Raw genomic sequence first — 21,733 nt, 5'->3', positions numbered from 1 at the left:
GTTTTTAATAAGCCTCCTCTGGGGAAGATAAACTTTCTGATACCGTACATAATTGAGTAAGCCAGAATAAATTGTTGCATTCTCTACACAGGCCTCCTTTCACTCACAAGGATATTCTTTGTGCCATCTCTAACTGTATTATTGCTTTTGGAAACATTTTTAATAATAGAATAGACTGTGTTCATACCTGTAAGAACTTGTTTTCTTGATACCACCTTAGAAAGCATTCCAAATGCATTCTCTACTAGTGTAGAGAAATTGGTGGGGTTTTTTGGGGGGTTTTTTGTGTTTTTTTTTTTTTAATAGTACCTCAGGGTAGCAAATTCATGTGTTCTCTCACTGCAGGGAAGCAGCACATTTAAAAACAAAAAAACAAAAAAACAAAAACAAAAAACAAAACAGAAACCACCAGAAGAAATTGCCACTGCTGACTTTTGCACAAAGAAGAGGAACAAAATGCTTCCCATGTCTTTTAGTAGTCAATGGGCCACAAATAATCCTATGGTGGCATTCTATATTTACCAGACCAGTATTAAATTTGTGAACACTTTTTCCAACAAAAACAAACTGTTCCTACATCCTTTATAAAGGCTGTAGGAAAACGGAAAGGAAGTTAAGGAAAAGGAATGGAGGTGGTTAAAATTATGCAAAATAGTTCATCTGCGGAAAACATGCAGGAAATAGGCTTGTTTCACTTGAGAGGTGCTGGAAGGGCTGGACTGGGCTGGGCTGGAGAGGGATGAGTTGCCCAATATCCTGGGGAATTGAAAGTCTGAAAGGCCGAGACCCCTGCTTTGGATGTTTGCTGCGGGAGAGCCACCACATGAGGTTGTTTAGGGTGCACCTAGTGCGAGAGTTCCCAGCTGTGTTAGCCCGTGCCACACTCACTAGCCTGAGCTGGCGCCAGGCTGGGGGAAGGGTACCTGCTCTGTGGTCATCTGACCGCAGGGGGCGCTGTTTCCTCTTTGCGAAGGGCTCACGGGTAGCTGAGACTGTGAGTTCCTGAAAGCATCATCACTGCTCCCTGCCACCAGCTTCGGTGGTGCCAGCCTGGGATTTGGAACCACCCAAAGGCTTTTACAGGCTATGCAGTGAGTAACTTCATCTGGAGTGAAAGGACCAAGTGATGAGGGATGTTGAGCCATCCTAAAATGGCATTGTTTACTTCCTTCCAAAGTATGGTTAAGGTCTGAGGAAGTCTTGGGCATTCATGAGGACAAGGAGGAATTTCTGCAGGTCCTGGACTGAGGAGGCTTAGCCAGGATTCAGTGAGGCTTCAGAAACTGGGCTCAGGCCTCTGGTTAGACTGTGACTACAAGGCTGCCCATTGCTATTGCTTGTCACGTGGAGTTATTTCCTCTTTCTTCTTGATCTTGGAAAGGCAGGCACTTAGAAAATTCTCCAGAACCTACCCTTTCATTTTGCTGCTGAATTGAATTTAAGTTGTAAACTAGAAATTGTAAAAGATAATGTGTCGATTTTTGTTGCAACTTAAATTGGGGGTTTGCCCAATTTAAGAGGAGCAAGTCACATTCTCTTTTCAAAGTTTGTCTCAGAAGGAATGTTCAGGAGTCAGGTGTAATGATGCTTTTTTTTGGTTCTTTTCCAGCCACAGGACGAAGTCTTCAGGCTGGCCACCTCCCTCAGGACCCTGGGGCTTGAACCAGGTGCCCCCCTATGGATGGGAGATGACGGCAAACCGAGATGGGCGAGACTACTTCATCAAGTAGGTTCAACAGATGGCATGAACAATAGGATCCTTGGCCAATGGACTTCTTTATCTTTATGAGAATGAACATACTTAAATTAGGCACTCATAGGCATTTGGAGGCCATGACTAAAGCAGCTGGATCTCCTAAACCAGCTGCTTATATTTCTATATATTTCTATATTTATTTCTATACACTTGTATTTCTATATATTGTGATGTTGGGTTGCTTCATTCTTGGACAGGCACCATCTTCGAGTGACAATTCACTGTGTAGCATGGTAAGCCTGACTCAGAGCAAAAGTTACCATCGTTCAATATTAGGCCAAGTTGTATTCATTGTCTGAGACTAACAACCAAAGTTGGACATGCAAGAATTTCATTTACAAGGTTTTTTAGGAGTGATCAAGACAGGAATGTTACTTTCTCATCTGTAATTTTCAAAAAATCAGCTAAAAGGATAATATACATTATCTGTTTTATTGTAAATTTGTCACACTAACATTGGCTTAAGTTTTGGATTTTTGTGGTGCTCTGCTTTTTTGTTAATTGTGGTATATATAGAGAGATAACATGAAATTTACCATTTTAACCATTTTTAGGTGTACAATTCAGTGGCATTAAGTACATACACAATGTTGTGCAACCATTCACTACTATCCATTTCCAGAACTTTTTCATGATACCCAAAAGAATCTTTGTACCCATTAAACAATAACTGCCAGTTCTTCCCTCCCCTTACCCCATGGTGACATCTATTCTACTTTCTGTCTCTGTAAGTTTATCTGCTCTAGGGACCTCATATAAGTGAAATTATATATCTTTTTGTCTTCAACTTCTTTCACTTAGCATAACATTTTCCAGCATGTCAGAATTTTGTCCTTTTTTATTTTTCCTTTTTAATGTTCCCTTGTGTGGACATTTTGTTCATTCATTCATCTGTTAATGGACATTTGTGTTGTTTCCACCTTTTGCCTATTGGTACTAGTATTGTTATGAACACTGGTGTACAAGCATCTATTTGAGTCCCTGCTTTCACTTCTTCTGGACACACATACCCAGGCGTGGAGTTGCTGGAACATATGGAATTGCTGGGTCAAAATTAAAGTCTGTGTTTAACTTTTTGAGGAACCACCAAACTGATTTTTGGAGTGGCTGCAGAGTGGTCTTGTGTTTTTTGGGGGGGTTTTTTTTTGTGTGTGAGAAGAGCATTTATATTTCTCAAAATGGCAAGGGTCCATACTGCCCTTTTTCTCCAACCTGAGCAAAATATCCTTAATTATAAGACATTCATGAAACAGATTTAAAATCAGGAAGCGTGGTTGGTTCTAGCCTGATCATAATAGAGCAGAGATTGGAGACCAGAAAAATATTGTTTCACAACCACATGCTATGTTCTTTATTCCAGCCAAGTTGATTATGGACTGATTAGTCAAACACAGGATCACCGTGAGGTGAGAGGTCATTTTTATAAAAAATATCTGCCAAGGTTGTTTCTAGGGGATTTGGTCTTTTGTACCAACCCCCGCCCACCATCACCACCACCACATACAAGTGAGGATTGTTGAAAAATAGCAACAGGGACAACACATGTGAATGTTGTGGACAGTTTCTCAGTCTCTGAAGCCCAAATCTCTCTCCTTCCCTAGAATTGCTGCACAGGGGACAGGACTCCCATCCCTTCAGAGCACAGTTTGTTTCTGAGGTACTTGACTCCTGGGTCCATCCCAGGAATATCCAGGATGCCCTTGAACATGACTGGAAAGTGGCCCCCTGGCTCTCCAAAGCTTTCCTAAGGATGAGCTCACAGAGATATTATGATAGAAATGGCAGTGGGAGCAGAGCCTCCCAGAAACCTCAAAGATTAGAAGAAAGGCCAATAGTTTGGCTCAAACCCCAGATTTTGAATTCATAATTTCATACCATTTGTCCAAGTCCCTTAGGCTGCTAGGAAGATGGTATTCTTTAATATTATATTGTACCATCTATTTTGTAACATGGTTATGACTGTGTGCAATTGGCTCAGTTAAGGTGACCTAGATGCTTTGACTCAAAACAATAAAAATTTGTGGCTGAAGAAATATAGTTTTTAAAAGACATGGATTTATGGGTTTATGAAGGTATGCATCAGACTTCTCTGATTAAAACAGATGTTTCTTTTCCTCTGGTTGGATTTGGGTTCCCATACATTCCAGGTCACTCGATCAATAGGTGGAAACCCAAACTGAGGCCAACTGGTTAGAGGTTCTGGGAACGTCAGCTAGCTCTGCCTTCATGCATTACCATTACCATCACTGACATTTTTAAGAGCCAGACTGGGTGTCAGTGTAACATTTACACTGGCCTAATGCCCACTGTTAAAACATAAGAGCAAATCAGCAACTTAATAGAGAAACCTGCACTGATTACTAAATGGCAAGTTTTAAAACCAAAGTCACCAGTGTCATTTTTCCAAATCCATGCGGTTTCATTTTACTTGAAAAGTAAGTTTCTACAGTCCTCTCAGAGAAAGTTTTAAGATGTCAAGAACAGTATTTCTTCTGAAAGTGTTTGTTCTTTATCACTAATGAGTTTTATAAATAATGACAATCATTATTTTTCTTTCCTTTTTTTTTTTACTTACTGGGTAATGTTTATTACAAAGAGGTACTCTAATTATCAGAGTTCTCGGGAGCCCAGGTTTGCAGTGTGGAATATTTCTGTACTCATTAGTTTTAGAAGTTAAAGGGACAATTTGAAAATTAATCTATGGTTAGTAATTAGCACCTTTGCATTTAATTTTTCACTCTCTTGCATATTTTTGAAATAGAAATTTAGATGTTTTCTTTTTTTATCTCATCTTAGTATGTAAACAATAACCCACATCAAACAATTGTTTTTGATGGAAGTACAAGTATTCTGAGTGACAGACAAAGCTATGGGAGGAAGTTGGCTTTTATGTGTTCAAAGTTAGAGTCTGACAACTAAATAATGAGATAATTCTAACATAATGAGTCTTTCAGGACATGGCCCAGGAGAGTTCAAAATGTGCTCAAGTTTCATCTTTCCTCTTCCATACCCAATTTTTTAGGGTAGGGCTGGGTAACCTGTTTTCTATAGAGTTACTGATTCACGGGGTTAAATGAAGGATGCAATACGCACATGCTAATATATGTTTTATAATCCTGTATAGGCTGTAAACTAATGGTTCTCAACCTTGGCCACACATTGGAATAGACTGAGGATCAGTAAAAAATCCTGATGCCTGGGTCTGAGGTCGAGCCTGGGAATAGTGAGTTTCAGGAGCTCCCCAGGTAATTCTAATGAACAGCTACGGTTGCTGCTGTAAAGCACTTGCAACACATGATCTCATTTGTTTGGCTTCAACACAGAAATTATTAACTTCATTTTTCTGGATGGTAAAACTGAGACTCAGCCTATGAGAAAGAAAAACTTCTGTTGATATTCTTGGAGAAATATGAAATGCAGTTTTAAGGAACAGAAAACATTGTTTAAGAAATACGATAGATGCAAATTTCAAATTTCTCAGTTCCTTATTATTACCAGTTAAGAGACAGCAGAGCAGGGGAAAGGAGGAAGACAGATAGAAAGAAACTACAAGGAAAAGGAAAGAGTCACGGGAGAGAGTGTCCCAATGAGAAATGGATGAAAGAGGGAGAGATGAAGAGAAACAGAGAAAGTGAGATACTCTAAGGTGATTGTTATAATAACAGCATCAATTAATGATAACTTTAGATGTAGGTATAGATGGAGAGGGATGTGGATATATTATAGAGCCAATCATAGATACAGACACAGAAATAGACATAGATGTAGATATACATATAGATGATATAGAATATAGATATTGATGTATTAATACAGATATAGATGGGTATATACAGATGGATATAGACTATAGATATAGATGATAGAGCTATAGATATGGATATGGGTATAGATGATTAGATACAGATATAGACTATAGATGAGTGACTTATACAATCACATTCACCCACGAGAGTCCTGGTTTATGGGTGTCGTTCTGAAGTAATTACAGACAGCACCTCCTTTTGCTCTCAAAGTGTTCTGGTTTGGATGATACAAGATAAGGTATTTTTAAAATACTTTACATGTTTAAAAGTCAAAGAATGAGGAACACCATTTTTTAGTTAAATTGGGTAAAAATATGCTTGTTTGACTGTGAAGGTAGGGAGAGTTAATGCAAAAGTACCATGATTCAATAAATCTGGAACTTTGGTTTTGTAAATTACAGGAAAAAATTAAAACATGAGCAAAATGAATATTACAATACTGGCTGGCAAAATGGATTATTATGATGAGCCAAGTTAGAGCCTGAGGATAGAGATGGGCGTTGGAGAGGAGACTGGAGGGTCAATTCCGAAGCACATGGCCTGATTTTTCAAGTTCTAAATTTGAGAGGCTTTTTTTGTTGTTGTTGGCCTGCTGGCTTCCTGGCCACCTTCATCCTGTGTGCACAAAAAGTAGCCCTGCATAAGGATTGGACAAGACATGCTGTTCTATTATTCTACCAGCAATTCCCACGGTGGGCAATTAAACTGAGTACTATCTCCTTAATGCAGAATAATTCAGCTCTGAATCCTGAAGAGTGGAAATTAGTAATGAGATGTGAAAACTTCCACTTTGTTCTCCAGTATGGGCTTGGCTCAACTTGGGAGTAGTTTAGTCATTCCCATCTGTCAATCTATTCCATGGTCAATGTGAAATGTATTTTTGGCTTATCTGTCTCCAGAAAATAATAATTTGAATAAATACAAATAATTTGTGTGCCCTTTCTTATCAACCACAGCAGAAGACAGTCAAGTCAACATGATAGGATTCTGTCATCATGGAAATTAGAAATAGAAAAGGCTTACCTCATTCTTTTGTGTGAGCCTCAAAGTATTTACCCAGTCTAATAGGGTATCTTCAAATATTATTTGGTAGTTCTAGGGCTATTCTTTGGATATTTTATTTCTTGATTTTTACTACAAGATTTCATGAGACTTTTACTGTTATTCTGTGGAGTCCCTTTATCTGTTATTCTGGGGTGAATTCCCTTAAACTTTTTCTTCTCTAAAAATTTTTTTAAATGTCAAGAAGAGTTAAGGTGTAAAGTTGGGATGTGGATATTGTGGTTGTGCCCATCATCTCCTGTGATATTTTTATATTTGAAGCAGACACCAATTTCCTACTTTATCAAGACTACATTTTAATACACACCCAACAAAGGACTAATTGATCTGAGAGATTACACAAGTTGTTATCTTTTGTCTCTGCTAATAAAATGCTGCAGGTCTTTGTGGAAATTAACAGTTGTGCCCATGAAGGAAATAAGATAAATCTCTTGGTGATAGGTTACTCTGTTATTCTGTGAGGTTTATAAGTGTCCAAAGAGTTAAGAACTAGCAATATGTTAGAAGACAGGCAGTTTGCCTCATTTTTTGTGTGTGTTTTTGATGAACAATTCTTAAATAAAATATGTTGCTTTTGAGTACACATGATGGGTTCTGCATAAAAATCAAATACTTGCCTCATGGCAAGAGCAAATGTCATTTGGTTCAATGAGTTCCTAGATCCCAAGCATCCAGTCAAGGAGAGGAAAGTATATTATAATTTTGGAATAGGGGGAACAAAGTCAATATAATAGTATCATTACATGAAATGAAAGTTAATTATGCCCTGTCAATACAAAAGCTTCCCAGGCTGAACATTAGGGGCTGTTTATTCCCTTCATTGGAGCAGATTTGTTTTCTTTTGAATCTGACAAAGCACCTATCTGCTGAGTTAATAATCACTGCTCCCAGCTGGAAGGTAAGTTTGCAGAGTTGATGGAAGGGCTTTTAACAGGAAAGCTCTGAAATGACTCTTTCATTCCAGATCTAATTTGGCATATGGCACAAAGAGCTGTGCTAGGCAAACTTCTCCTGTATCAGAGGCTGTTTCATTTTCCCTGTGCATTTCTTCTTGAAACTTTGCTGGCTCACTTAATCTGGCCTTCACTCCAGGACAAATCCCTGAGTTTCTCTCCTTATTTGTCCAGCAGGCCAAAGTATCTGGAGTGATTGTAATTATCTGAAGTTCCTTGGGCCACTTGACTACAACAGAGTTGGGACATGCATATTCAGGCCAAGCTGCGGACAGCAGGTTAGCTAGTGCACTGGGTCGCCTCTTTCTTCTCCTCTGCTGTATATAGCCCCTAGGGATGTACAGGAGGTGGGTCACAAAGTCCATTCGGTATCACAGGGCTGGCCAACCTGTGCAAAGGAGAAACACCTGGAGGACCAGGTTTCCATCACAGCCTGTAATTGAAATACTAGCTTGGGGCTGCCTGCCACCCTTGATTTTTTTGAGTGGCCTCTGGACCTCTTCTTTCTAGATTGAGCCAACCCTTGCAGAGAGCAATTTTGATGGTATTGCCTAAGGCTGGGGCACAGGCAGAAATTCTGGCCTGCGCCAAATGCCACGTGGGGGTATGGGTGTTGCTGCCAAGTGAATTGGCTGAACTTAAGAGGACATGGAATCACCTTGGTGGCAGGTGTCTTTTCAGTATTGTCTGTACTCCAGCATAAAAGGAGAGCAGGGCCGGGCACGGTGTCTCACACCTGTAATCTCAGCACTTTGGGAGGCCAAGGTGGGCGGATCACCTGAGGTCAGGGGTTCGAGACCAGCCTGATCAACATGGAGAAACCCTGTCTCTACCAAAAATACAAAATTAGCCAGGCATAGTGGCACATGCCTGTAATCCCAACTACTTGGGAGGCTGAGGCAGGAGAATTGCTTGAACCTGGAAGGCAGTGGTTGCAGTGAACCAAGAATGTGCCATTGCACTCCATCCTGGGCAACAAGAGCAAAATTCCATCTCAAAAAAAAAAAAAAGAAAAAGGAAAAAAAAAAGAAAAAAGGCGAGCAACTGAGACAGGAGGGCTGGTGACAGAAGTGCCATACTGTGGTCCACCAAAAGGTGGGAAACTGCAGTTTCTGCCAAGCCCTTATTCTGTAGCTCCTCTCAAAGCTTGAATAAAGCCTTGTTATCAATGGCCAGTTTCTGGTGAAGAGCCCCTTCAATTGCAAGGATGATGAGAGATCACACTACTGTTGATGCCAATGAACACTCAATTAATCTGAGTCAAGAGTAGCCATGTCACATATTTGCTGCACGGAGCATGCCATCCGGCCGCTCCAGAAACACAGGTTTGGTATTAGGTATTCAGGTTGGGAAGGCTGGGAGAAACTCAAAAACGCTTTCTGATCTTAAAGGGTGCTGCTGAGCACATGGGGCTGGCTTCATAATGTTTAGGACCTGTTGCAAAATGAAAATGCAGGTCCCTTGTTCAAAAAGCAGGATAAAAGTCTGGAAAAGGTATGAAAATGTAAAGCTTTTCCCCTTCATCTGTGGTCTCTCTGTCAACATGTCATAGAGATTTTTATTTCCTATTTAATGACTTTTTTTAAGACAGAGTCTCTCTCTGTTGCCAGGCTGGAGTACAATGGCACAATCTCAGCTCACTGCAACCTCTGCCTCCTGGGTTCAAGAGATTCTCCTGCCTCAGACTCCTGAGTAGCTGGGATTACAGGTGCATGCCACCACGCCCAGCTAATTTTTGTATTTTTAGTAGAGATGGGGTTTCACCATGTTGGCCAGGATGGTGAATCTTGACCTTGTGATCTACCCTCCTCAGCCTCCCAAAGTGCTGGGATTATAGGCGTGAACCACTGCACCCAGCCTATTTAATGACATTTCATAATAAGACAAATGAAAATTTTAAATTATTAGCAGGAATTTTACTGATCATCCTTGTATGATGAAAGTTTCAGATGAAAATATAAGAGCATTAACTTGTCTAAAGAATCACTGAAATTATACAATTTGTATTTCATAGCTTATACATGCATATGTCTTTCATTCCAATCAGAACAGAAATGCTGCACACAACTAACTAAATTGTTTTGACTGTACTTCTTAATATGAGCACATCCTACTAACACTCCCTCCCTTTGGCTCACTGTGAATAAGGGAAAACTGAAAGGAAAAGAACAGTGGGCAGCCCTATCTTTTTCTATGTCATCGTTTTCAGTGTAAGTGGTTGGCTAATACAGGGAAGTAACACAAGTAAGAAAGGATACGGCAGGGTTCCTTGGTCATTCATGTTTCTTAGAAGGTCATGTCTGTTAAAAACTCATTAGCCTTTAGCTGTCACCTCCCAACCTCACCTCTTGACTCTTTTTTAAAAATCATTTCTCACATGACCTTCTCAATAAAGGCTTAGCAAAGAGGAATGATTGCTTTTAGCTGTTGACTCCCTCAGAAAGCAATCTCCATGCCCTGTCAAGGATAGGTTTTTCTCACAAAAAGATATATACTTTTCTTCCCCCACCCCCAAGGTAATCCTCTAAGCCAGGTCAGCAAACCTTTTCTGTAAATGGTCACATAGTAAATATTTTAGGCTTTGGAGGCCATGTGGTCTCTGTCATGACTCAACAGTACAAGTCTGCCGTGGTAGTGTTAAAGCAGTCATAAGAAACATGCAAATAAATGGACACGGTTGTGTTCCAATAAAACTTTATTTACAAAAACAGACTGGGAGCTGGATGTGACCCATGGGCTATATAGTACTTTGCCAGTCCCTACTCTAAAACATCATCCATTTGAGCCCATTCTTATATTTTTAATTCACGAACTGATCAATTTTCAAAACTCCCCCATGAAATGAGGAGCTGACACATGTTTTATGTTTGAAAGAAACTAGAGCAGATATCAGTAAAATGACTTTTCTGAGGTTGCATGGAGCTAAAAATGGACCTCAGAGCCCCAGTTTGTCCTACTTGTTGCCAGAAAGCTCTATGATGTGTCTTCTATCAGCATGCATTTCTTGCCTAGCTCTGACACCTATGACCTACCTTAAAGGTCGTTCTAGGAACAATGTCAAAATTCAGCAGAGAAGTACAACTTTTAATATGAAAATGCCATGACTCCTCCCTTCCTTTTGGTGGGTGTTCACAGGGAGGAGGTCTGCTTATCAATCACAGAGTTTGCAGCTGCTCTCCCCCTCTAGCCAGCACTTTGTGGGAGGGGTATAGAGGACAGGAAATGATAGCAGGGGGCAGCCCAGTCACAATGGAATGCTTAATGCAAGTGCAAATAATTATTAGGAAGGTGAAAATTACATAGCAAGTTGCTCTTACTAATGGTCGACAGAAAAACAACTCCATTGTACTTTCAAAAAGTTAATTATCCATAGTGTTTTGGGAAAATTTTGCTTATTATCATTGTGGAATTTTATAAGGCTGCTGTGTAAATGTCCTCAACTCATTTTTGGTGATATTCTGTTCTAGATTGTTCTCTCAGCTTCTGTAACACCATTCTCCTCTTTTGCTCCAAGCTCATGGGAGGTTCCTCAGCTGGTTTTTTGTTTTGTTTTTTAGCTCAACATTTAAACTTCAGTTTCCCACATTATCAAGCCCACATTCCTACATAAAACCCCCAAAAGGGTAAAGGATTAATGAGTTCAATACGTCGGTACCATTTGGTTTTGGTCCAGAAACTATTGGAGACTCATGACTATTCTTCTACAGGAGATAAAGGAGATCAACAAAAATTAGTTTGTACTGCCTAGAATATTGTCTGGGAAATAGTATGCAGTTAATAAGTATTTGTTGAATAGATGTTTAGATGTATGTTTGTATCAGTAGATGGATGGATGAATGGATGGATGGATGAATAAACCTGTTTCTGAAGCCTTATATCCAGTGGGCCATGAGGGAAAATGCTGATACACAAATCAGTGAGTATCTCTTCTTAAATTACTGATGTAGAAATGTCATTAGAAGAATTTAGGCATTAGACCGGCACGGTGGCTCACGCTTGTAATCCCAGCACTTTAGGAGGCAGAAGCGGGCAGATCATGAGGTCAGGGGTTTGAGACCAGCCTAACCAACATGGTGAAAACTCGTCTCTACTAAAAATACAAAAATTAGCCAGGCGTGGCAGTGCATGCCTATAATCCCAGCTACTCAGGAGGCTGAGGCAGGAGAATCGCTTGAACCCGGGAGGCAGAGACTGCAGTGAGCCGAGATCATGTCACTGCACTTCAGCCTGGGTGACAGAGTAAGACTCTGTCTCAAAAAAAAAAAAAAAAAAAGAATTTAGGCATTTAGTGTGATACCACCTTTCTCCTGCAAGAATGGCCATAATAAAAAAACCAAAACATAGTAGATATTGACATGGATGCAATGAACAGGGAACATTTCTACACTGCTGGTGGGAATATAAGCTAGTGTAACCACTATGGAAAACAGTATGGAGATTCCTTAAGGAATTAAAAATAGAACTACCATTTGATCCAGCAGTCCCACTACTGGGTATCTACCCAGAGGAAAAGAAGTCATTATACGAAAAAGATACTTGCACATTCAAGTTTATAGCAGCACAATTCGCAATTGCAAAAACGTGGAACCAACCCAAATGCCCATCAATCAATAAGTGGATAAAGAAACTGTGGTGTATATACATACGATGGAATACTACTCAGCCATAAAAAGGAATGAATTAATGGCATTCACAGTGACCTGGATGAGACTGGAGACTATTATTCTAAGTGAAGTAACTCAGAAATGGAAAACCAGACATCATATATTCTCACTCATAAGTGGGAGCTAAGCTATGAGACTTTCAAGGCACAAAAATGACATAATGGACTTTGGGGACTCAGGGGAAAGGGTGGGAAGCAGGTGATGAATAAAAGACTACAAATAGGGTACAATGTATACTGCTTGGGTGAAGGGTGCACCACTAAAGAACTTACTCATGTAACTAAACACCACCTGTTCCCCAATAACCTATGGAAATAAAAAAATTATAAGAATGTAGGCATTCAGGTAAAGCCTATATTTTATAATAAGACACTAAACGTTTATCAAAACCTTGTCACCAATTCATATGTTAGTGTGGCTGTTTATCAGAAATTCAAGATGCAATAAAATTATCTTTCTGGAAATAGTGTGGTTGCAGTATTTTAACAACAAGTGGCATAGAATAACAAAGCAAAGATACTAGAGTAAAAACATTTGGGCTAAAATCCCAGCTCTTTCAGTGTTAGCTCTGTGATGGTGGATTATCACTAGGACACTGTGGGCCTCACTTTTCTCATTATGCAACAATGTGTTTGGACTAGAAATCTGTATCATCTGGGAATCCTGTGAGGTACAAGCAACAAAAAATTCTAAATCAATTTGGCTTCAATGATAAAAATAATTTGTTGGTTTATGTACTTAAAAAATAAGTGATAAAACTGTTACAGCCAAAAGGAGCCTAAGGATACATGACAACTCAATATAATATGGTATACTGGTTGGAATTTTGGAACAAATAAAGGACATTTGGTAAAACCTAAAGAAATCTGAATAAAGTATGGACTTTAGTTAATAATAAAGTATCAATATTGGTTCATTAATTGTGACAAATGTACCACACTAATGTAAGATGTTACCAATAGGGAAAACTGAGTGCCAAATATACAGGAATGCTCTGTGATTTTTCTGCAAATCTAAAAGTGTTATAAAATAATGCCAGACATAAGAAATACATAAAATGGGGTAATGTCAGCAAGAAGGCAGACTAGGAAGCTTCAGTTCCTCATTCTCCCAGAGAGCCACAAAATTAACAACAAGTTATTGACCAGAATAACTTTGTGAGAATTCTAAAGACTAGTTGAAAAGTTACAGCATCTAGACCAATGTAAAACCAAGAAGGAATTCCAGCAAAAAGGAAAGGAAAGTTTTAAAAAGTTTTGTGTACCTGTTGTCCATGCCTCTCTCCCTATCTGATTTAGCACAGTGCAACTAACAGGAAACCTCCCACTTTGGGAATCCTCTTTTAGGATGAAAACAAAAGAGCGGACCATGCATCCAGCATATGGTCTAGTCTGGAGGCTGCCTAAGGAACTGGTTCCTGAGTTACATTACTCAGAGCACTGATGGGACTTAGTGAAGCACTGGTGGCCTTGTTTGGAAGCTGCTGAAAACAAGACATGATCCTCATGGCATGTTATAGCTGCAGTTCCAAAGGCAGACACCAGCAGAAGCAAGGTTCACAGGCTTCTGAGAAGAAACAGGAACGACAAGCTGCTTAGGAAATTGGAGATGTTTAAAAGCATAGACGCACATGCAGAGAAGACAGCATATCCTTAGAAAAAGTTTGGAGAGGTCCTAGAATCTATAGTGGAGCTAATCAGTAAAAATTTTTCCCTGCACAAAATCAGTCTATAAAGACTAGGAGAGGTGGTTGTTTCTCAAATGCCCAAGTCTCAACAGCAGCAGCAATGAATCCCAAGGCATACAAGGAAAGAGGGAAACCTGGCCCAATCAAAGTGCCAAAATAAAACTCCAGAAACTGACCCTAAAAATACACAGATCAATTCTCCCTCACAAATAATTTAAAGTAACTGTACTAAACATGCTCAATGAACTAAAATGGAACACAGATAAACAACTAAATAAATTCAGGAAAATGAAGCATGAACAAAATAAGCATATCAACAAAGAGACACAAACTATAAAGAAGAACCAAACAAATTCTGGAAGTGAAAAATATAATAACAGAACAGAAAAAAATTCAAGAGGTTTCAACAGAAGACTGGATTTGACAGAAAAAAAAAACCAACAAACTTGAAGACAGATTATTAGAAGTCATTATTAGAAGTAACAAAGTCAGAGGATTAAAAAGAAAAAAAAAATAGAAGTGAAGAGAGCCTAAGGGACTTATGGACACTATCAGGCAGATCATTATATGCATGATGGGAGTCCCAGAAGGAAAAGAGAGGGAGTAAGTGCTTATTTGAACCAACAAAGGCCAAAAACTTTTCAAACTTGAAGGAAAAAGAATGGGCATACAAATTCAAGAAGCTCAAAGAATTTCAACCAGGATAAATTCAAAAAGACCCACATGAAAATGCATTGTAATCAAATTGTCAAAAGTCAAAGACAAAGAGTCTTGAAAGCTCCAAGAGAAAAATAGCTCATCACACACAAAACAGCTTCCATAATGTTATTAGTAGAATTACCAATAAATAACTTATAGGCCAGAAGGAAGTGACAAAGAATACTGTATCCAGAAATTGCCACAGCCACCTCACCTTCAGCAGCCACCACCCTGAACAGTCAGCAGCCATCAACACCAAGGCAAAACCTTCCATTAGCAAAAAGATTATGATATGCTGAAGGCTCAGACAACTGTTGCCACTTTTTAGCAATGAAGTATTTTTAATTAAGGTGTGTACATTGTTTTTTAAGGCACAATGTTATTACACATTCAATAGACTATAGTATGGTATGAACATATTTTTTAAGTTCTGGGATACATGTGTAGGACTTGTAGGTTTATTACACAGGTAAACATCTGCCATGGTAATTTACTGCACCTATCAACCCATCACCTAGGTATTAAGCCCCACATGCATTAGCTATCTATCCTGATGCTCTCCCTCCCCCCACAACCCCCAACTACAGGCCCCAACTACAGGCCCCAGTGTGTGTTTTTCCTCTCCCTGTGTCCATGTGTTCTCATTTTTCAGCTCCTGCTGATAAGTGATAACATATGGTGTTTAGTTTTCTGTTCCTGCATTAGTTTGCTGAGGATAATGACTTTGAGCTCCATCTATGTCCCTGCAAAGGACATGATCTCATTCCTTTTTATGGCTTCACAGTATTCTGTGGTGTGTATGTACCACATTTTCTTTATCCAGTCTATCACTGATGGGCATTTAGGTTGATTCCATGTCTTTTCTATTGTAAATATTGCTGCAATGAACATATGCATGAATGTAACTTCATAATAGAATGATCTATATTCCTTTGGGTATACACCCAGTAATAGGATGGCTGAGTCAAACGCTATTTCTGGTTTTAAGTTTTTGAGGAATTGCCCCACTGTCTTCCACAATGGTTGAAACTAATTTACATTAACACCAAAAGTGTGAAAGCGTTCCTATTTCTCTACAGCCTTGCCAGCTTCTGTTGTTTCTTGACTTTTTAATATACTATTCTGACTGGCATGAGATGATATCTTATTGTGGTTTTGATTTGCATTTCTCTGATGATCAGTGATGTTCAGCTTTTTTTCATATATTTCTTGGCCACATAAATGTCTTCTGTTGAAAAGTGTCTGTTCATATCCTTTGCCCACTTTTTAATAGGGTTGTTTTTTCTTGTAAATTTGTTTAAATTTCTTATAGATTCTGGATATGAGACCTTTGTCAGATGGATAGATTACAAAAATTTTCTCCCATTCTATATGTTGTATGTTCACTCAGATGATAGTTTCTTTTGCGGTGCAGAAGCTCTTTAGTTTAATCAGATCCTATTTGTCAATTTTTGTTTCTGTTGCAATTGCTTTTGATGTTTTAATCATGAAATCTTTGCCTGTGCCTACATCCTGAATGGTATTGCCTAGATTCTCTTCTAGGGATTTTATAGTTTTGTGTTTTACATTTAAGTCTCTAATCCATCTGGAGTTAATTTTTGTATAAGATATAAGGAAGGGGTCCAGTTTCAATTTTCTATATATGGCTAGCCAGTTCTCCCAGCACCGTTTATTAAATAGGGAATTCTTTCCCCATTGCTTGTTTTTGTCAGGTTTGTCAAAGATCAGATAATTGTAAATGTGCAGTCATATTTCTGAGATATCTATTCTGTTCCATTGGTCTATATGTCTGTTTTTGTACAGTACCATGCTGTTTTGGTTGCTGTAGCCTTACAATATAGTTTGAAGTCTGGTAGAGTGATACCTCGAGCTTTGTTCTTTTTGCTTAGGATTGTCATGGCTATATGAGCTCGTTTTTGGCTCCATATGAATTTTAAGGTGGTTTTTGCTAATTCTGTGAAGAATGTCAGTGGCAGTTCAATGAGAATAGCACTGAATATATAAATTACTTTGGGCAGTATGGCCATTTTCATGGTATTGATTCTTCCTATCCATGAGCATGAAATGTTTCTCCATTTGTGTGTGTCCTCTCTGATTTCTTTGAGCAGTGATTTCTAGTTCTCCTTGAAGAGGTCCTTCACTTCCCTTGTTAGCTGTATTCCTAGGTGTTTTATTCTCTTTGTAGCAATCGTGAATGGGAGTTCACTCATGATTTGGCTCTCTGCTTGTCTATTGTTGGTATATAGGAATGCTTGTTATTTTTGCACATTGATTTTGTATCCTGAGATTTTGATGAAGTTGCTTATCAGCTTAAGAAGCTTTGGGGCTGAGATGATGGGGTTTTCTAGATATGGGATCATGTCATCTACAAACAGAGACAGTTTGACTTCCTTTCTTCCTATTTGAATACCCTTTATTTCTTTCTCTTGCCTGATTGCCCTGGCCAGAACTTCCAATACTATGTTGAAAAGGAGTGGTGAGAGAGGGCATCCTTGTCTTGTGCCAGTTTTCAAGGGGAATGCGTCCAGCTTTGGCCCATTCAGTGTGATATTGGCTGTAGGTTTGTCATAAATGGCTCTTATTATTTTGAGATATGTTCCATCAATACCTAGTTTGAGAGTTTTTAACATGAAGAGATGTTGAATTTATCGAAGGCCTTTTCCATGTCTATTGAGATAATCGAGTGGTTTTTGTCTTTAGTTCAGTTTATGTGATAAATTATGTTCATTGATTTGCATATGTTGAACTAGCCTTGCATCCTGGGGATTAAGCCAACTTAATTGTGGTGGATAAGCTTTTTGATGTGCTGCTGGGATTTGGTTTGCCAGTATATTATTGAGGATTTTTACATCAATGTTCATCAGGGATACTGGCCTGAAGTTTTTCTTTTCTGTTTTATCTCTGCCAGGTTTTGGTATCAGGAGGACACTGGTCTCATAAAATGAGTAAGGGAGGAGTCCCTCCTTTTCAACTGTTTGCAAATTTCAGAAGAAATAACACTAGCTCCCCTTTGTACCTCGGGAAGAATTCAGCTGTAAATCCATCTGGCCCTGGGCTTTTTTATTTTTTTTATTTTTTTATTTTTTGGTTGGTAGGCTATTTATTACTGCCTCAATTTCAGAACTTGTTGTTGGTCTATTCAGGGATTCAGTTTCTTCCTAATTCAGTCTTGGGAGGGTGTATATGTCCAGGAATTTTTCCATTTCGTCTAGATTTTCTAGTTTATTTGCACAGAGGCATTTATAGTATGCTCTGATGGTTGTTTGTATTTTTGGGGGTCAGTGATGATATCCCCTTTATTATTTTTATTGTGTTTATCTGATTCTTCTCTTTTATTATTAGTCTAGCTAGCAGTCTATTTTATTAATTTTTTCAAAAAACCAACTCCTGAATTCATTGATTTTTAAAAACGTGCTTTCACGTCTCTATCTCCTTCAGTTCTGCTCTGATCTTGGTTATTTCTTGTCTTCTGCTAACTTTGGGGTTTCTTTGCTCTTGGTTCTCTAGTAATTTTATTTGTGATGTTAGGGAGTCAATTTGAGATCTTTCTAGCTTTTTGATGTGGACATTTAGTGCTAGAAATTTCTCACTTAGCACTGCTTTAGCTGCATCCCAGAGATTCTGGTATGTTGTTTCTTTTTTCTCATTCGTTTCAAAGAATTTCTTGATTTCTGCCTTAATTTCTTTATTTTTTCAGGAGTCATTCAGGAGCAGGTTGTTCGATTTTCATGTAATTGTGTAGTTTTGAGTGAGTTTCTTAATCTTGAGTCCCAGTTTGATGGCACTGTGACCTGAGAGGGTGCTATGATTTCAGTTGTTTTGCATTTCCTGAGGAGTGTTTTACTTCCCTTTACGTGATCTATTCTAGAGTAAGTGCCATGTGGCACTGAAAAGAATGTATATTGTTATTTTTGAGTAGAGAGTTCTGTAGATATCTATTAGGTCCACTTGATCCAGAGCTGAGTTCAAGTCCTGAATATCCTTGTTAATTTTCTGTCTCGATGATCTGTCTAATATTGACGGTGGGGTCAGTAGTGGGAGACTTCTCCCATTGTTGAATTGACCCCTTTACCATTATATAATGCCCTCCTTTGTCTTTTTTTATCTTTGTTGGTTTGAAGTCTGTTTTGTCAGAAATTAGAATTGCAACCCCTGCTTTTTTCTGCTATTTGCTTGGTAAATTTTCTTCCATTCCTTTATTTTGAGCCTATGTGTGTCTTTGCATGTGAGATGGGTCTCTTGAATATTGCAAACTGATGGGTCTTGACTCTATCCAACTTGACATTCTGTGTCTTTTAATTGGAGCATTTAGGCCATTTACATTTGAGGTTAATATTGTTATGTGTGAATTTAATACTGTCATCGTGATGCTAGCTGGTTATTTTGCAGACTTGTTGATGTAGTTGCTTCATAGTGTCATTGGTCTTTGTATTTCAGTGTGTTTTTGTAGTGGCTTGTGATGGTTTTTCCTTTCCATATTTAGTGCTTCTTTCAGGAACTCTTGCAAGGCAGGCCTGGTGGTGACGAATTCCCTCAGCATTTGCTTATCTGAAAAGGATTTCATTTCTCCTTCACTTATGAAGCTTAGTTTGGCCAGATATGAAATTCTGGGTTGGAAATTCTTTTCTTTAAGAATGTTGAATATTGGCCCCCAGTCTCTTCTGGCTTGCAGGGTTCCTGCTGAGAGATCTGTTGTTATTCTGATGAGCTTCCCTATGTAAGTGACCTGGCCTTTCTGACTGTCCTTAACATTTTTTCCTTCATTTTGATCTTGGAGAATCTGATGATTATGTGTCTTGGGGTTTATCTTCTCATGGAGTATCTTACTGGGGTTCTCTAGATTTACTGAATTTGAATGTTGGCCTGTCTTGCTAGGTTGGGGAAGTTCTCCTGGATGATATCCTGAAGTATGTTTTCCAACTTGGTTCCATTCCCCCCATCTTTTTCAGGTACTCAATCAGTCATAGGTTCAGTCTTTTTACATAATCCCATAGTGCTCAGAGGTTTTATTCATTCCTTTTCATTTTTTTTTTTTTTTCCTAATCTTGTCGACCTGTCTTATTTCAGCAAGATAGTCTTCATGCTCTGAAATTCTTTCCTCTGCTTGGTCTATTTGGCTATTGATACTTGTGGTTGCATTGTGAAGTTCTTGTGTTGTGTTTTTCAGCTCCATCAGGTCATTCATGTTCCTCTCTAAATTGGTTATTCTGGTTACTGGCTCCTGTAATGTTTTATCATGATTCTTAGCTTCTTGGTATTGGGTTAGAACATGTTCCTTTAGCTCTGCAAGGTTCGTTATTACCCACCTTCTGAAGCCTACTTCTGTGAATTCATCCATCTCAGCCCCTGCCCAGTTCTGTCCCCTTGCTGGAGAGGTGTTCCGATCATTTGGAGAAGAGGCACTCTGGCTTTTTGAGCTTTCAGTGTTTTTTTGTTGATTCATTCTTATCTTCATGAGTTTATCTAGCTTCAATCTTTGAGGCTGCTGACCTTTGCATGGGGTTTTTGTAAGGGACTTTTTTGTTGATGCTGTTGTTGTTGCTTTCTGTTTGCTTTTAACTGTCAGGCCCTTCTTTTAACTGTCAGGCCCCTTTTCTGTAGGGTTGCCCTGGGAATCCACTCCAGACCCTATTTGCCTGGGTCCCTCCCACACCTGGAGGTATCACCAGTGGAAGCTGCAGAACAGCAAAGATGGCTGCCTGCTCCTTCCTCTGGGATCTCTGTCCCAGAGGGGCACCAACATGATGCCAGCAGGAATGCCCCTGAATAAGGTGTCTGGTGACCCCTGTTGGGGGTTCTCATCCAGTCAGGAGGCACAGGATCCAGGACCCGCTTAACAAAGCACTCTGGCTGCCCTTTGGCAGAGCGGGTGTGCTGCAATGGGGGGATTCCCACTAATCTGGAGTGCCTGGATTCCTCAGAGCCAGCAGGCGGAAAGACTAAGTCTGCTGATCCATGGAGACTGTGGCCTCCCCTCCCACCAGGGGCTCTTTTCCAGGGAGATTTGAGTTCTGTCCTTAAACCCCTAGCTGAGGTTGCTAAAATTCCTGCAGGGAGGCCCCGTCCAGTGAGGAGAGATGGGTCAGAGTCTGGCCTAAAGAGGCAGTCTGGCCATGATCTGCCACAGCTGCTATGTGGGCTATGGGGTATTCCTCCTGGGTCCAAACCATCCCGTCTCCCCAGCACCAGCAGACTGGAGCTGTGGTGATGTTGGCCACCCCTCCCCCTGGGAGATCAGTCATCTTAGGCAGCAGGCAGCCACAGTGATGGCCGCTGCCCATCTCCGTGGGAGCTCAATAGTCTTAGGCAGTAGGCAACCACAGACATGATAGCCACCACCTCTCCCCACCCCTCGTAAACTGGTAGTCTTAGGCAGTCTCCAGCTGAGTGGCTGCCAAGAATCTGCACAGCTCTGTGCTTAGGACCCAAGGTCCTGGTGGCATGGGCTCAAGAGGGGACTCTCCTGATCCCCAGGTTACACAGATTCGTGGAAAAAACCTTTGGCTGATACCAAAGTCAGACAGACATTATAAGAAAATAAAACTGGAGCCCAATAACACTGATGAACATTGATGCACAAATCCTCAAGAAAATACTAGTAATACCGAATTCAACAGCACATTAATGCAGAAAAAGCATTTGTTAAGATTCAACAACCTTTCATAATAAAAGAAAAAACACTCAGCAAACTAATAGAAGGAAACTACCTCAAAATAATAAAGGCTATCTATAAAAAGCCCAAAGTTAACATTACACTCAATGCTGAAAAACTGAGTTTTTCCTCTAGGATTAGGAAGGCAGCAAGGACACCCACTTTCACCACTTTTATTCAACATAGCATTGGAAGTCCTAGCCAGAGCAATTAGGCAAGGGAGAAAAAAAACATCCAAATTGGAAAGGAAGAGCTAAAATTATCTCTATTCACAGATGACATGGGTTTATATGTAGAAAACACTAAAAATTACATGCGCGCACACACACACACACACACACACACACAAACTGCTAAAACAAATTCAGCAAAGTTACAGGACACAGAAATCAACACATAAAAATCAGTAGTGGTCCCAGCCTGGCCAATATGGTGAAAAACCCCATCTCTACTA

The 21,733-nt window shown here is 39.5% G+C and overlaps 1 protein-coding gene across 3 annotated transcripts in view; it reads left to right on the top strand.

Moving 5' to 3' along the window:
• Positions 1 to 21,733, top strand: part of FRMPD4 (FERM and PDZ domain containing 4) — an 881,789-nt gene that overhangs the window by 661,795 nt on the left and 198,261 nt on the right. For all 3 annotated transcript variants that reach the window (XM_011950878.1, XM_011950876.1, XM_011950879.1), the window contains one exon: positions 1,610 to 1,726. In XM_011950878.1, the coding sequence (XP_011806268.1) occupies positions 1,610 to 1,726 (117 nt within the window). The remainder of the gene's footprint in view (positions 1 to 1,609; positions 1,727 to 21,733) is intronic.

This window comes from Colobus angolensis, unplaced genomic scaffold (assembly GCF_000951035.1).
Source record: "Colobus angolensis palliatus isolate OR3802 unplaced genomic scaffold, Cang.pa_1.0 Scaffold310, whole genome shotgun sequence".
NCBI lineage: Eukaryota > Metazoa > Chordata > Mammalia > Primates > Cercopithecidae > Colobus > Colobus angolensis.
The sequence above is the reverse complement of the archived record's forward strand: the minus strand, read 5'-3'. Positions and strand labels throughout refer to the sequence as shown.